The 16,257-nt window shown below is 37.3% G+C and overlaps 1 protein-coding gene across 6 annotated transcripts in view; it reads left to right on the forward strand.

The window, feature by feature from the left end:
- The window catches only part of LOC143668446 (N-acetyllactosaminide alpha-1,3-galactosyltransferase-like 1), a 125,482-nt gene that overhangs the window by 26,276 nt on the left and 82,949 nt on the right, over positions 1-16,257 (forward strand). For 3 of the 6 annotated variants that reach the window (XM_077143220.1, XM_077143230.1, XM_077143227.1), the window contains 3 exons: positions 6,894-7,019; positions 8,190-8,321; positions 10,487-10,703. In XM_077143220.1, coding sequence (XP_076999335.1) covers positions 6,894-7,019; positions 8,190-8,321; positions 10,487-10,703 — 475 coding nt within the window. The remainder of the gene's footprint in view (positions 1-6,893; positions 7,020-8,189; positions 8,322-10,486; positions 10,704-16,257) is intronic. The other 3 variants (XM_077143222.1, XM_077143224.1, XM_077143229.1) reach the window with 1 other exon arrangement.

Below are 16,257 nucleotides of genomic sequence, written 5' to 3' on the forward strand. Positions count from 1 at the left end.
TTAAGAATTCAGATTTTCTTGGTTCTTTGTATCTTGAAGAATTTTGAATCATATCCTAGACTTTTAAAATTTTTTTATTTTTATTTTTTAACATTTTTTATTGTGCAATATAGTGTATATACAAAAAAGCAATAAATTTCCAAGTACATTTTAACAAGAGGTTATAGAACAGATTTTAAAGTTTGGTATGGGTTACAGTTCCACAATTTTTTGTTTTTTCTTCTAAGACACTGGAGACCAACAGAAATATCAATATAATGAATCAGCAGTCATACTCATTTGTTAAATCCTTTCTTCTACATTATACTCATCCTTCTCTTTAAATAACATATATACATAAAAGCAATAAATTTCAAAGTACATTGCAACAGTTAGTTATAGAACAGAGTTCAGAGGTTGGTATGGGCTATAAGCCCACAGTTTTAGGTTTTATTTCTAGCTTCTCTAAGGTACTGGAGGCAAAAAGAAATATCAGCATAATGATTCAGCACTCATACTCATTTGTTAAACCTGACCTTCTCTGTATAACTCCGCCACCAGCTTTGATTTTTCTCCCACTTTTTTAGGGGTATTTGGGTTATGCCATTTCTAACTTTTTCATGTTGGAAGGGTCAGTTGATAATATGGGAAAGGGGGATGAAACTAGTTCATGTTCTAGAAGGGCTGTCCCCTCTGCATTTCATGACTTATATGGTCCAGGTACCCATCTGGTGGTTGTAGGTTTCTAGAAAAGTTACCTGAGTGCATGGAACCTCTGTATAATCTTATATAATGCCCTAGGTATTCTTTAAGATTGGCTGGAATGGTTCTGGTTGGGGTTTGGCAAGTTGTGATAGGTAGCAATGTCTAAGGGAGCTTGAGTAAGAGTGACTTCCAGAGTAGCCTCTCAACTCTCTTTGAACACTCAGTCACTGACACCTTATTTGTTACCCTTCCTTTCCCTGTTTTTGTCAGGATGGCGTTGTTGATCCCATGGTGCCAGGGTTAGGCTCATCTCTGGGAGTCATCTTTCACGTATTCTGGACATTTTGAATATAATTTTGGGCAATTCTGTGCCCTGTGAAAATCCCACGAAGGATGTTTGTTTGCTTTAGCAGGTAACCAACCCACTTAGGATCAGACAGCAGGTTCTGAATTACCATCTGTGGGCAGTGGTTCCAATGCCAATAGTTTTTAAAGACCTTGTAGGGCTGTTTGTGTCTCAACCTTACATGAACCATGAAGTCAGGGAGTGCGGCAGTGGTTTATATCATGGGTAAGTTTTAAAAGCTTTTGATGCGTTTCCTTGGATGTGCTCTAACCATGCACAGCTTGAGGGTGATCCAGGAAACTTCATCAGTTCCCACACAGAATTAACACATCTCCCCTCTCTAATTCTCTCCTCTTTAAGATTTCTCTAAGCTTTCAGAGGCTCCCTTTCCCAGTTTCTCTGGCCATAAAGATGAGGTTCTTCCAGAGTTTTAGTCTCCCACTTCTGCAAAACTGTACCTGTTCTGTGGTGAAGAAGTGAAAGAAAAGAGAAAAAATGGGGTTCCCATCCTCTTAATAAAAAGTGACTCTCTTTCTAGTTTCCTCAGTAATAGTGATGGAATTTCTCTCAAGGTTTTTGGTGTCATGCTGCTACTCCACTGCTGCTGCCAATGTGCACTTCTGTAACAGAGGCTGGTTTTGGAGCAGGGCGAGGTGAAAAAAGAGGAAAAGACAGAATAAACCTATACTCACGGGTTCTTAGCAGCCCTTTTTTCCTGTTCCTCTGGCCAGAAAAATAAGTTTCTCTTGCAGTGTTTGATGTCCATACCTGCTATGAAGTTTCTTTATTTTACCTAATAAAAGCCGGGGGAGAAAGAGGGAAAAATCTCAGAATCTTTACCATTGCTGTACTAGTTGTTAAGTTTTGATTTCCTTACCCCCATTTTTCTGCTATTATTTACCTTTTGAAATTATCTAGTCATTGCTTTTTATATTTTATTGAGAAATTTTAGTTTCACTAGTGGGAGAGACAAACTGTACCAGGCTTACTCCATCTTGGCTGACAGTAGAAAGCCTTTTATTTTTAAAATATATTTTTAACATGGTCCAGCATGTGGTTTATACTGATAAATCTTCCATGTGTACTTAGAAAGAATGTGAATTCTTACATTGTTGGGAGCAGTATTTTATATGCATTAATTAGGTCAATTTAGGTCATTTTATGTTCAGATCTTCTATATCCTTAATGAGTCTTCATACATTTTCCACCAACTATTGAGGGCAGTGTGTGGTGATGAAGTTTCCCATTTTAATAGTGAATTTGTCCATCTCTTCTTTTAGTTCTGTCAATTATTTTGCTTGATAGATATTGAAGGTATACCATGGGGTGCATAGAGTATTAGGATTTAAATAGTTTCTTATTGAATTGATCATGTTTTCATTCTGAAATGTCCCTTTTATTTCTGGTACTACCTTTTATCTTAGGTTTATTTTGTGTGATATTAGTGCTTCAGTACCAACTTTCTTTCCATCAATGTTTTCATGTTTATACCTATACCATCTTTTATATTTAACCTTTCCTTGTCTTCATATTTAGTTAGATTGTGGTTTTGTGTTGGTTTTTTTGTGTGCTTCTTTGCTTTTTGCCAATCTGAGCATCTTAGTTTTTTACTTCAAGTATTTAATCCACCCACATTTTTTTTGTCTTCCCCCTTCCTCCTTTATTTCATCTTTTCTTTTAAATTTATTTTATTTTTTTTTAAATACCAAAAAAACACATAACAAACACAAACATTCCTATTTTGATCATTCCATTCTACCGTATATAATCAGCAATTCACAATATCATCAGATAGTTGCATATTCATCATCACGATCATTTCTTGGAACATTTGCGTCTATTCAGAAAAAGAAATAAAATGAAAACAGAAAAAAAAATTTATATATACCATACCCCTTAACCCTCCTTTCAGTGATCACTAGCATTTCAATTTACTAAATTTATTTTAACATTTGTTCCCCCTATTATTTATTTTTATTCCACATGTTCTACTCATCTGTTGACAAGGTAGATAAAAGGAGCATCAGACACAAGGTTTTCACAATCACACAGTCACATTGTGAAAGCTATATCATTATTCAATCATCATCAAGAAACATGGCTACTGGAATACAGCTCTACATTTTCAGGCAGTTCCCTCCAGCCTCTTCATTACACCTTGAATAACAAGGTGATATCTACCTAATGTATAAGAATAACCTCCAGGATAACCTCTGGACTCTGGAATCTCTCAGCCGTTGACACTTTGTCTCATTTCACTCTTCCCCCTTTTGGTCGAGAAGGTTTTCTCAATCCCTTGATGTTCAGTTCATTCTAGGATTTCTGTCCCATGTTGCCAGGAAGGTCCACACCCCTGGGAGTCATGTCCCACGTGGCAGAATCCACCCACATTTAATATAATTACTGAAGCTGTATGACTTATATTTACTATGTTGCTGTATGTTTCCTTTTTGTCCCATCTGTTTTATGTCATTTGCTCCATCCCTTCTTGCCCACTTTTGGATTAACAAAAACATTTTATTAACAAAAGCATTTCTGTCTACTGATTTATTAATTATGCATTTGAACTATTTTTAGGTATTATTTTAGAGATTACAAATATTTATTTCTTAATTTGTTATAATGTAATACAAATTATTACATTTATTACTTTCTCAATATGGCCATCAAGAATCTTTAAAGTATGTTTACCCTTTTCTATTTTGTGCCTTAATGGTGTCATACAATTTATATTTATATCTAGATATATTTTAAATTCTATAAGACATTACAATCACTGCATTGTACTATCAATAATTCATTTATTTTTATCCACATAATTCACCTTCAAGTTTTTTTTTTTCCTTTTTGTACTTCCTTATTTACGTCTGAGTTCATTTACTTTTGCCAGAAGAACATCCATTAACATTTCTTTTAGGTCAGACAATTGTTGCTAAATCATTCAGTTTTCATTTGTTTGAAGATATCTTTATTTTACTTTTTTTTTTTTTTCCATGGGCAGGCACCGGAAATCAAACTCGGGTCTCAGGCATGGCAGGCGAGAATCCTGCCTGCTGAGCCACCATCGCACCGCCCTTTTACCTTCATTTTTGAAGACTTTCATTAGGTATATAATTCTAGGTTGTCAATTTATCCAGCATTTAAAGAATGTCTTCTATATTGTATCATTCCTGTTGTTATTCTCTTATTTGTTACTACTTTGAACGTATTGAGTTGTTTTTATTTGGGTGCTTTTAAGATTTTTCTTTATTATTTTCAGCAGTTTTACTTTGATGACACCAAATATGTGTACATGTATATGTGTGTGTTTCCTTGGGGTTTTCAAAGTTTTTTTAATGTGTGAATTCTTCTTACATTAATTTTAGAAAACTATTCATCATTTTATCTTTGACTATTGCTTCTCCCTCATTCTCTTCTCCCCCCCTCCTTGTTGCACTCTAATTATACACACATTAAAACTTTTGACTATGTCCTGTTTATATTTCTTGGGTGCTTCTCTCTGTCTTTTTTTTTGTCATTATATATTTTTTGTGTGCTTCAATTCAGATATTTTCTATTGACCTGTCGTCCATCTTACTAATCACCACATTTTACTGTACTAAATTTTTTTTTTTCTTTTTTTTTTTTTTTTAAAGGAAGGAAAGAAAGACAGAGAAGGAAGGAAGGATGGAAGGAAGGAAGGGAGGAAGAAAGGGAAACATTTTCTTATTTTATTATATTTTGTTTGTTTGTTTGTTTTTTACATGGGATGGGGCCGGGAATCGAACCGGGGTCCTCCGGCATGGCAGGCAAGCACTCTTGCCCGCTGAGCCACCGCGGCCCGCCCTGTACTAAATTTTTTTAACCAAGACTAAATGCTCATCCTGAAACTTTTGCTATGTCAAATTTGCTGTTAAACCTATGTATTGATTATCAATTTCTGATATTACAATTTTCAGTTACTAGAACATCCATTTGATTTTTGCAGATTTTAATTCTGTAGCAAAATTCCCTATCCTTTCATTGATTTCTCCCATATTTTTCTCATTTTAATTGGAATATTAATAATTATTCTAAAGCCCTGTTTGAGCTTGGTAAGCTGATGAAATGCATTATACCAGAAATGGACTGGCTTTTTACAATGGAAATTTATTACCTCACAAGTTTAGTTCTGAGGCCATGAAAATGTCCAACTTAAGGCATCAACAGGACAATACCTTCCCTGAAGAAAGGCTCGTGGTGACCTGGGACTCCCCTGTCACATGGTGACATCTGCTGGTCCTTCTCTCCCAGGTTTCTTTGCTTTCAGCTTTTGGCTTTAGTGGCTTCCTTTCTCAGCTTCCCCGAGTGTTTCTCTCTTAGCTTCTCTAGCAGCTTTTTCTGCCTTTTATCCTCTTATAAAAGACATCAGTAAGAGGATTAAGATCCACCTTGAATGAGGTGGGTCACATCTCAATTGAAATACTTTAATCTTAAAAGGTCCCATTTGCAATAGTTCTACACCCAGAGGAATGGATTAAAAGAACATGATCTCTTCTGGGGTACGTAACAGCTTCAAACCATCACAAACCTCTTTCCCTAACTCTAGTTAATTTTCACAATCTGTAGGTCAGGCTCTATTATACTTTTTCTCCTACTTATCCATCATATAGTCTTGTTCGTTCACATGTTTAGTGAGTCTTTATTATGTTTATATGCATTGTATTATGTTTGTATGCATAGTATAAAATAACTACAGAGGTTATAAATAATGTTTTTATCCACCATAGATGATTTCCCTTTTCCTTTGTTAGGTAGATAGGGAGATGGACTGGATCACCTCAATTAAATAAGGGATGGCTCTCAGACAGGGCTTGGTTGCAGTTTCCAAGAGCCTATTGGGCTTCAAGTATTTCATCCCTGAAGGACTGAAAGATTCAGCCTTGCTCTGCACTGGTTCTGGCCCATTTCTCTAGAATGCTCTTCTAGTTTGCTAGCTGCCAGAATGTAACACACCAGGGACAGATTGGCTTTTAATAAAAGGGTATTTATTTCATTAGTTTTTCAGAGGAAAGGCAGCTAACTTTCAACGGAGGTTCTTTCTTACGTGGGAAGGCACAGGACGATCTCTGTTGGCCTTCTCTCCAGACCTCTGGGTTCCAACATCTTTCCCCAGGGTGATTCCTTTCTGCATCTCCAAAGGCCTGGACCGAGCTGCGAGTGGCGAGATGAGGTATGCTGAGCTGCTTGGGCTGTGCTACGTTGAGCTCTCTCACTTAAGCACCAGCCAATTAAATCAAACATCATTCATTACAGAACGCACGCCTCCTAGCCAACTGTAGATGTAATGAGCAACAGATGAGATTCACGTACCATTGGCTCGTGCCCACAGCAACATAACTATTCACCTTCACCTGGCCAAGTTGACACCTGAACCCAACTACTACAAATACTGAACCATGCAGCTTCAAAATCTGACAGATGTGTTGAGAGGGAGATTAATTGAGTCAGGCACCCTCCCTCTTGTGGGTTTTCTTTCTCCTTCCTTCCTTCCTTTTTCCCTTCTTCCTTACTCCCCTCCCTCCCTCCTTCCTTCCTTCCTTGTTTCACCTGAAGGTTTGAGTACCCAAGTTTAATGTTATTAGAAACTAGAAAGTTCAAGGGAATTTCCAGTTTGCTTTACCTGAACTACTTTAATTTGTTTCACCAAATCTATTTTGTTATCTAAAAGGTATATCCATAAAGATTCATTAGATACCCACTGCCTCATTATTAATTTTCACTTTGTATCCAGGAATTGGATATATGAAGATAAAAATGATAAATTACATAAATGGATCCACCTTGAGTAAGACTCAAAGTCCTCATATGAAATAACTATATATAAATACATGATTTTTTATAGATTGGTATACAGCAATGTCAGCACTGGCAGCATTTCAGATGACAACCAGGAAGTTCATCTAAAAAAAAAAATGGCCTTGGTAGAGTCAAGAGGCTACTCTGGAGGTTGCTGTTATACAAGTTTCAGGTAGACCTTGCTACCTATCATAACCTGCCAAACCCCAATCAGGACCATTTTAGCCAATCTTAAAGAACACCTAGGACAATATATAAGATTCCACAAGGCTTCCATGCACTAGAGTAACTTTCCAGAAACTTACAACCTCCAGATAGGTCCCTGGTCCAGATAAGTCCTGAAACCTAGAGGGCCCAGTCTCTCCAGAACATCAGATAGTTGCATCTTCCTACCCCATATTAGTGACAGACCTTTCCATTATGAAAAATTTAGAGTGGCCATAGCCCAAACACTCCTAAAGAGAGGGAGGAAAGATCAAAGGTTGTGGTGGAGCATACAGTGAAGATAGGATTTAATGAATGAATATGAATGCTGAATTATTAAATTGATATCTCTTTTAGTCTCCAGTATCTTAGAGCAGCTAGAAGTAAAAACCTAAAATTGTGGAATTGTAACCCATGTTAAACTCTGAAATATGTTCTACAATTTGAAATTTATTGCTTTTTTGTATATATGTTATTTTTCACAGAAAAAGAAGGAAAAAAGTTGATTGTTATGATAAAAAAATATTTAAACCTTCTATCCTCCTATATTCTGGAGCAGTTAGCAATAAGAATCTGAGAGGATCGTAGGGTAGCCATGACAAACTCTGGGATCTGTCCTATAACTACTGGGGGAAGAGTGCTTTGAAAACTATTACTTTCTCATTTCTTTGCTTTTTATATATGTTAGACTATACAATAAAAAAGTTAAAAAAATATATGACCTTAGGTCCACAGGTGGTTCAGTGTAGAATGCTCGCCTTCCATGTGGGAGACCCGGGTTTGACTAACAGACCATGCACCACCCCAGAATAAAAAAAAAAAAAAAAAGAATTATGGCCTTTAAAATAATTGATGTTAAAAAAAAACAAAAACCTAAGACCAGGAGATTTTGTCCCAAATATAAAATAAATTGTTACTTTAGACTTTGGTGTACACTTTGACTATGTGTCTAAAGATTCTGGAATCACTATTTAACTGATCTGGCTCTTTCTGATAAAATGTTTCTCCAGTTTATCCTAACCATCAAGGCTTTGGGTTATGAGTAAGGAAAAGCCGCAATCCAAGGCTTTATTCATCAATAATTTCTCCTGCTGTTTTATTAAAGTGCATTTTGTTCAAAATATGTCTTTTTTTACAGAGCAAACATGAACTTGACTACCAAATGGTCAGCTCCAGTTGTGTGGCATGGCACTTACGATGAAAACGTCTTGGAAAACTATTACGCAAATCATAAAATTACCGTGGGGTTGACTGTTTTTGCTGTGGGAAGGTAGGTAACAATGTCAAATATCCTTTACATTCAGTTTTTTGTTGTAGAAAATGGGAAGTTATCCACTGAAGCACCTCACACTTTAACTTAGTAATTATTTTCATTAAGCCAATTCCTGCCATAATTATAAATATCATCACCCATTTGGTCCACTAAGAAAATATACCAACCCCTCAATTTATTTTCTATTATCCAATTTCACAATCCTTTCCCAAAAGTAATTTAATTTTCTGGGGGCTATATCCAATTATTTTAAATGCTCTCTGTCCCATCACAAGTTTGTGCCTCGGATATAGCTATTCCTCAATATCTTTACACTGGATCTATCCAATAATTTGTCCCAACCCATGTTTTTCTAAGTCATAAACTGCTTTCAGATAAACTTGCTATGTTTACTGACTCCACACAAAAGTACTTGTTCAATACAAACACACAAAAAAAGTAACTGCAATTGCATACAGTAGATTTATTTTTACATGCCATATTTTCAGACCATCCATTAATGGAAGAAAAAGGAAAATCATTTAGCAACTTTAAAATAAAAATCAATTCATTTTAATGCCCAATCAAATAGGAAATTAAAATCACAAAGATAGACTCCTGAAAAAATGTACAATGAAATACTAAATATTATTCATAACAGCTTAAAAGTGGAAACATTTGAACTGACCAGAAAATCTGTGCTAAGCATAGGTGATAAAAGATTGAATAACAAAATTATAGGAAGTTCATTGTACAGTATAAAGCATTGTGATCAGTGCTAATTAAGAATATGTAATAAATCCCAAGAAAACAAAGAATAAGGAGGATTAATTCAAGCTCATGGAAAAATATGCTCTAATCATATTGCGCAACTGATGAATCAACAAAATGTGGTATTATCCATACATTGGAATATTATTTGGCAATAAAAAGATATGCAGTACTCATACATGCTACAACATGGATGAATCTTGAAAATATAAGTGAAAGAAGCCAGTCACAAAAGATCACATATTGTAAGATACTATTTATAAGCACGCTAATCAGTTTATTTTGTTGTATGAGTCAGCAGTTCTGACACCACATTCTGTGTAAAGTGAGACCAAGTAAATGATTAAATCAGTGGGGGATAATGACAGCCAGGTTACTCACTTTGGAGAAAGAAATTACAAACATGGAAAGGGAAAAGATAGACTGAAACCGCTCAGAGGGCTCAGAGACAGTGGCTTTCCAGTAACAACGAGCACACCTACTGCCTCGATCTTGGTTTCTAAATTGTATTCTACACTAAAAGTAATCAGTATTCCTTGAAAATACTGTTTCTTAAACTGGAGCAAGGAAAATACAGTATGAACCTGGGATAGCTTGTTATGCCAGAAAGTAAGAAATTCTCAAAAAATGAGGGTACCATGTAAAAGAGAAACAGAAGCCAGAAGGCTTTCTCACTGAACAAATCTGTGATAGGCATAGGAGATAAGAGATTGAATAAAAAATTATACGAAGTTCATTGCCCAATATAAGCACTGTTAAGAGTCTAACTTATGAATATGTAACAAATCCCAAGAAAAAGGAGGATTAATTCACACCCATGGAAAAATATGCTCTATTCATATTGAGCCAATGTGTTAAAATGGATAAATATTGTGATTTAATAGGGAAATATACTGTAGACCTGTGGACTATTTTATGAACCCATGCTAAGAGCCACAGGGAAAAATAAGAAAGACAGTGTGAACAGCAGAGTACTGAGGATGCCACCTTTGTCCTTTTGTGCATAACTGACTACCAATAAAGCAAGGCACAGACAACAATAACTTCTGCAATGATGACACAAGACCTTTATTGCCTGCAACTTCTAACACTAGTTTCCCTTGCTCGGATAACCCTGACAATTCTGGCTCTCATTTTAGTTCTGGGTTCCGCTAAGTTTCCTAATTTCACCAAGTTGTATTTCCTCTTGGAAGGAACTTCCCCTTTATCCTATGATTCATAGACTCTCATCCCTTACAGGAAAGGCAGATAATTATGCTTTCTTGTAAACTATTGAAATACAATTCAAGATGTCTATTTAATATTTGGTTACTTAGTGGCCCTGTTGGATAAACTACAGTCAGATTAATTGAAATAGCATGTGTTCTACTAAAATATATGAAGATGAACTTAATTTCTTATTTACTTCACAGATACCTTGAGTTCTATTTGAAGAAATTTATGATATCTGCCAATCATTTTTTTATGGCTGGCCAAAAAGTCATAATTTATGTCATGGTAGATGACTTCTCCAAGGTGCCTTGGATACATCTGGGTCCCCTCCGTACAGTCAAAGTTTTTGAAATTAAACGAGAGAAGAGATGGCAAGACATCAGTATGATGCGCATGAAGACCATCAGTGAACACATTGTAAGTCACATTCAATATGAAGTTGACTTCCTCTTCTGCATGGATGTGGACCAAGTTTTCCAAAAGAAATATGGATTGGAGACTCTGGGGGAGTCAGTAGCTCAGTTACATGCTTATTGGTATAAGGAAAAGTCTATTAATTTTCCTTATGAAAGAAGTCACTTATCAGAAGCATACATACCTATGGGTAAGGGAGATTTTTATTACCATGCTGCTGTTTTTGGGGGCACTCCCATTCAGGTTCTAAATATTGCCAGGGAATGCTTAAAAGGAATCATGAAGGACAAGAAAAATAACATCGAAGCAGTGTGGCATGATGAAAGTCACCTAAACAAGTATTTCTTTCTCCATAAACCCAGTAAAATCTTATCACCAGAATACTGCTGGGATTACCGACTAGGTAAGAAGTCTGACATTAAATTTGTCAAAGTATTTTGGGATGTTAAAGCTTATAATGTAGTTAGGGTGACAGGGTAATTTTATAGTCCTTCCTTCAAGTTTCTGAATTAAAGAGTATCATTTTGTCATATTTCTTAGAACATTAGCACTTGACAAATTTTAGCATTAAAAAAGTCAGTAACAAAAAGGTCTAGCTAAACAGCAAACTCATACTTTTCCTAACCGTCATGTAAAATCTTATAAGTTGGAATGTAGTAGTTGCAGAATGAATTTATTAAAATCAAATGCAGATGTGTTAATTTCATATTTTGTGTGGATTTTGAAGAAATATCATTTGTTGGACCACAATGAACAAAATAGACTCTGTCACAAGGAAATAAAACCTAAAATATTTTAGTTAAACTGAATAGATATGCATTTCTCATGATACCTAAGGAATTGATTAGAAGTGTGGGTAAGGGAAGGTCATTGCAGCTACAATAATCTGCCCTCTATATAAAACTTTGAAGATATTAAAGCTGCCGCTAGATAGACAGACAGTTATGTAGGAAATTTTGAATCATTCAAAAAGAAATAAATGTTTGTTGTAAGAAAAAAATAAAATAAAAAATATATAAAGAAAACAGAAAGCCCCCTTTTCTCTCCCTTTGAAAACTTATTCTTCAATATCCCTTTCACATGCATTTATATACCTACCACATGAATAGATATGTATTTACATGTATACATATGCTTGTATAATATTTTACATAAATTGACATAACACATACACAGGAACTGAGAAGCATACTAGGGAGAATGAGGCAACCTATAAATTATCCACAAAATGAAGGCAATAGCACCTCTTGAATTGGGGGAAAAATTGGAGCCACCAGCTTTACAGTCTGCCCTGTGGATTTTGGACTCTTTCATTCCCATGGTTGCATGAGACAATTTTATAAATTTTATATTTACAGATCTCTCCTGTTGGTTCTGTTTCTCCAGAGAACCCTGACTAACAAAGCCTGGTACCAAGAATGGGGTGGTTCTTGAGAAACAGAACCTTAAAAATGGGTTTTTACAATTGGTTTTCTACTCTGACTAGACCGGAGGCGCTAATAACTCAGATGGCAGACAGTCCATGGGGTGAGTTGGCAAAAGAGATACTCAAAATATCCCCATTAGATTCTGCTAATTGTACACTTATACGAGGCAAGGCTCTAGGTGAGAATGTTTTTGGCACCTTTATGGAATTTTGTGGAATTAAGAGGTATAATGATGTTGACTGGTTATTGTTAGTTACTCTGGATACCGTGATGAGGGAAACGGATGAGCTGAAGTCTTCAAGTTTGCACTTTAAGTGCTGTATGAATGATGTAAAAGTTTCTATGTGTGCTCTGAAAGAAAATCTTTTTCCTGTGGGTGCAGACTTGAGATATCTCAAAATCACACACAACACTTCATTGTGTGAGTAGCACATTTACAATGTAAACTAAAATCTCAACCTTGCAGAGAGTCTGCTGTTAAAGTCAGGGCTTTTATTGGAAGAGGATGGGATCCTGAGATGTGGGATATGATATATGGCTTGATAATAATAGCAAGAGGGAGACAGGATCCCTGGAATCTGCTGAGCCTTTGCTAGATAGAATTGTAATGAACTGCCCTGAGGAAAGAGCATCTTGACCTCCAGGCTGCCTTGAGGAAACAGCTTCCCAGCTTGCAGTCTCCCCAGAGTAGTCTGTCATCCAACCTCCACCTAACAAGATTAATCCTTCACTGCCTGCTAAGCCTGTAGTCACCTCCCCTGGAGAAATAGCCCTCACTCTGTCTATTTCAAAAGATGAAACTGCAATGGAATTCCCTGAGGTAATCGGCTTCAAAGACACTTCTATTTTTTTTCATGACCCACCCCCACCACCCCTCTTTTCTTCAAGACCTATAACTACACTGAGATCCTAACAGGCTGTCATGGTCAGGTTCATGTGTCAACTTGGGCCAGGTGGTGGTGTCTGGTCATCTGGTCCAGGAAGTGCTGGCCTGTCTGTTGTTATGAGGACATTTCATGGGCTTAAATCATGATTACATTGGCTCCATCCACAGCTGATTGCATTTGTAATCAGCTAAGGAGAGTGTCTTCTGCAATGAGTGATGCTTAATATAAGAACTGGAAGGCTTTTAAGGAGGATTCAGAAGAGACAGTCACTCTTTCTGCCTCAGCTGGTGAGCGTCTCCTGTGGAGTTCATCCAGACCCTTTCATTGCCGTTGTCAGCTTCACAGCTTACCCTATGGATTTTGGACTCTTTCATTCCCATGGTTGTCCACCCAGCTTCTCCTGAGAGTTAACCTTCATCAGTTACCAGCTTGTGGCCTGCTCTACAGACCTTGGATTCTATGTTCCCACAGTTATGTAAAACACATTTTATATCTGCGGATATCTCCTGCTGGTTTTGTTTTTCTAGAGAACCCTAGCTAATACAACTTGGTACCTGGAGTGGTTCTTAAGAAACAGAATCTTAAAAATGGGTTTTTATGCTTGGTTTTCTGCTCTGAGTGGACTCAAAGGCACTAAGGACACCTTAATCAGAATGATACTGCCAATCCAGGGGGTGAGTTAGCAAAAGAGACAGTCAAATTATCACCATTGGACTCTTCTAATGTTTTGCTTGTACAAAGCCAGGCTCTGGGGAATAATGTTTTTAACACCTTTATGGAGATTTGTAGAAATAGGAAGTATAAATAATGTTAGCTGTTTGTTGTTAGATATGCTGTATACATTAATGAATAAAAGGGATGAGCTGAAGGCTTCAAATGAGAAGCTTACATGTCATATGACAGATGTAAACATTTTTATGAGTGCCCTGAAGAAAAATCTTATTTCCTGTAGCCACAGACTTGAGATCTCCAAAAATCAGACTCAAAATCTTGTTAGAGTAGCAAATTTACAACGTAAACTGAACTGTCAATTTTCCATAGTGTCTGACATTAAAGTGAAGGCATTGATTGGAAAGGAGTGAGACCCTGAAAAATGGGATGGCAATATATGGGTCGATAATGATGTCGGTGGAGAGGTTGAAACCCTAGGTCATGCTGAGTCTTTTACAGATAACCCTGTAATAGTCTACCCTGAGGACATAGCCACCCCACCTCCACCCTGCCCTGAGGAGTTGACCACCCAGCCTCCACCTGAAGGGATTAGCCCTAGAGCGATTAATTATGTTTCACCAGATGAAACTGCAAATGAATGCCCTGAAACAGATGCTTGGAAGATGCTTCTAGTTCTTCTCATGGCCCACTCCTACCACCCCTCATTTCTTCCAGATGTATAACTAAAGACCCAACAAGCCCCAAAAGGTGAGGTGCAAAGTGTCACCCATGAAGAGATATGTTCTACTCCAAAATAACTGCATGAGTTTTCTTATTTATATAGACAGAAATCAGAGGAATATGTGTGGCAATGGATTTTAAGGGTATGGGATAATGGTGGGAGGAATAAAAGGCTGGATCAGGCTAAATTTATTGATATGGACCACTAAGCAGAGATTTTGCATTTGATGTTATAGCTGTAGGAGTGAGACAAGGCATTAACAATTTGTTTGGATGGTTGGCTGAAACATGGATCAAAAGGCGGCCAACATTACCTGAGGTTGAAATGCCAGAACTTCCCTGGTATAATGTAGATGAGGGGATCCAGAGGCTTAGAGAGATTGGAATGTTAGAGTGGATTTATCATGGAAAGCCTGCTCATATACCCCAGGAATGTCCAGAGGATGCACCTTTTACCAGAACTGTGAGAAATAAATTTGTGAGACTACCGCCATCAAGAGCTCTGCAATCGCCTTTCTCTATAGGTCAGGTATTACTGTGGGAACTGCTGTCACTGAGCTGGAATCCTTAAATACAATGGGGGATGATTGGATCCCAAGTTGGCAGAAGCCAGGTGGCAGCACTTGATCACCAAAAATGAGGTGGATTTGGCTATCATAATGGACAGCAGACTCAAAGCAGTAGTCAAAATAATCTGACTTGCAGAGACTTGTGGCATTGGCTAGTAGATCATGGGGTACCTAGAAATACAATAGAAGGGCAGTCTACTAAATTCTTGTTTGAGCTGTATAAACGAAAGAGTTCTAGGTCAAGTGAACAGAAGTCTAACTTGAATTACAAAAACAGAGAGTCACGGCCCCTTAATCAATTTCCACACTTGAGACAGTTTACAGACCCGGAGCCCTTTGAATGAGGGAGAGGCCAGGTTACTTATGGCGAGGACCCTGTTATACTGCTACAAATTTATACTGTTAATCTTCCTCCAAGCCTTCCCCAAAGAGACCAAAAGCCTTTTACCAGGGTAACTGTGCATTGGGGAAAAGGAAATGATTAGATATTTCGGGGGTTATTAGACCCTGATTCAGAAGTGATATTAATTCCAGGGAACCCAAAACGCCACTCTGGTTCACCAGTCAGAGTGGGGGCTTATGGAGGTCAGGTGATCAATGAGTTACAGCGCAGGTCTGTCTCACAGTGGTCCTGTGGGTCCCCAAACCCATTCTGTAATTATTTCCCCAATTCCAGAATGCATAATTGGAATAGACATACTGAATAACTGGCAGAATTCCCACATTGGCTCTCTGATTCCCCTACCTAGCAAAAATAGTAAATCAGAAGCAGTACCAGATTCCTGGAGGGATTGCAGAGATCAGTGCCATTCTTAAGGATTTGAAGGATGCAGGAGTGGTGATTCCCACCACATCACCATTCTACTCTCCTATTTGGCCTGTGCAGAAAATAGATGGGTCTTGGAAGATGACAGTGGATTATCATAAGCTTAACCAGGTGGTAACTCCAATCACAGCTGCTGTTCCAAATGTGGTATCATTGCTTGAGCAACTCAGTACATCCCTTGGTACCTGGTATGCAGCTATTGATCTGACAAACACTTTTTTTCTCAATAGCTGTTAGTAAGGACCACCAGAAACAGTTTGCTTTCAGCTGGCAAGGTCAGCAATATACTTTCAATGTCCTACTTCAGGTATATAGCAACTCTCCATCCCTATGTTATAATCTTGTCCTTAGGGACTTTGATCATTTCTCCCTCCCCACAAGACATCACATTGGCCCATTATATTGATGATATCATGTTGATTGGACCCAGTGAGCAAGAAGTAGCAACTACTCTAG

The sequence above is a fragment of the Tamandua tetradactyla genome, chromosome 2, assembly GCF_023851605.1.
Source record: "Tamandua tetradactyla isolate mTamTet1 chromosome 2, mTamTet1.pri, whole genome shotgun sequence".
Classification (NCBI taxonomy): Eukaryota; Metazoa; Chordata; class Mammalia; order Pilosa; family Myrmecophagidae; genus Tamandua; species Tamandua tetradactyla.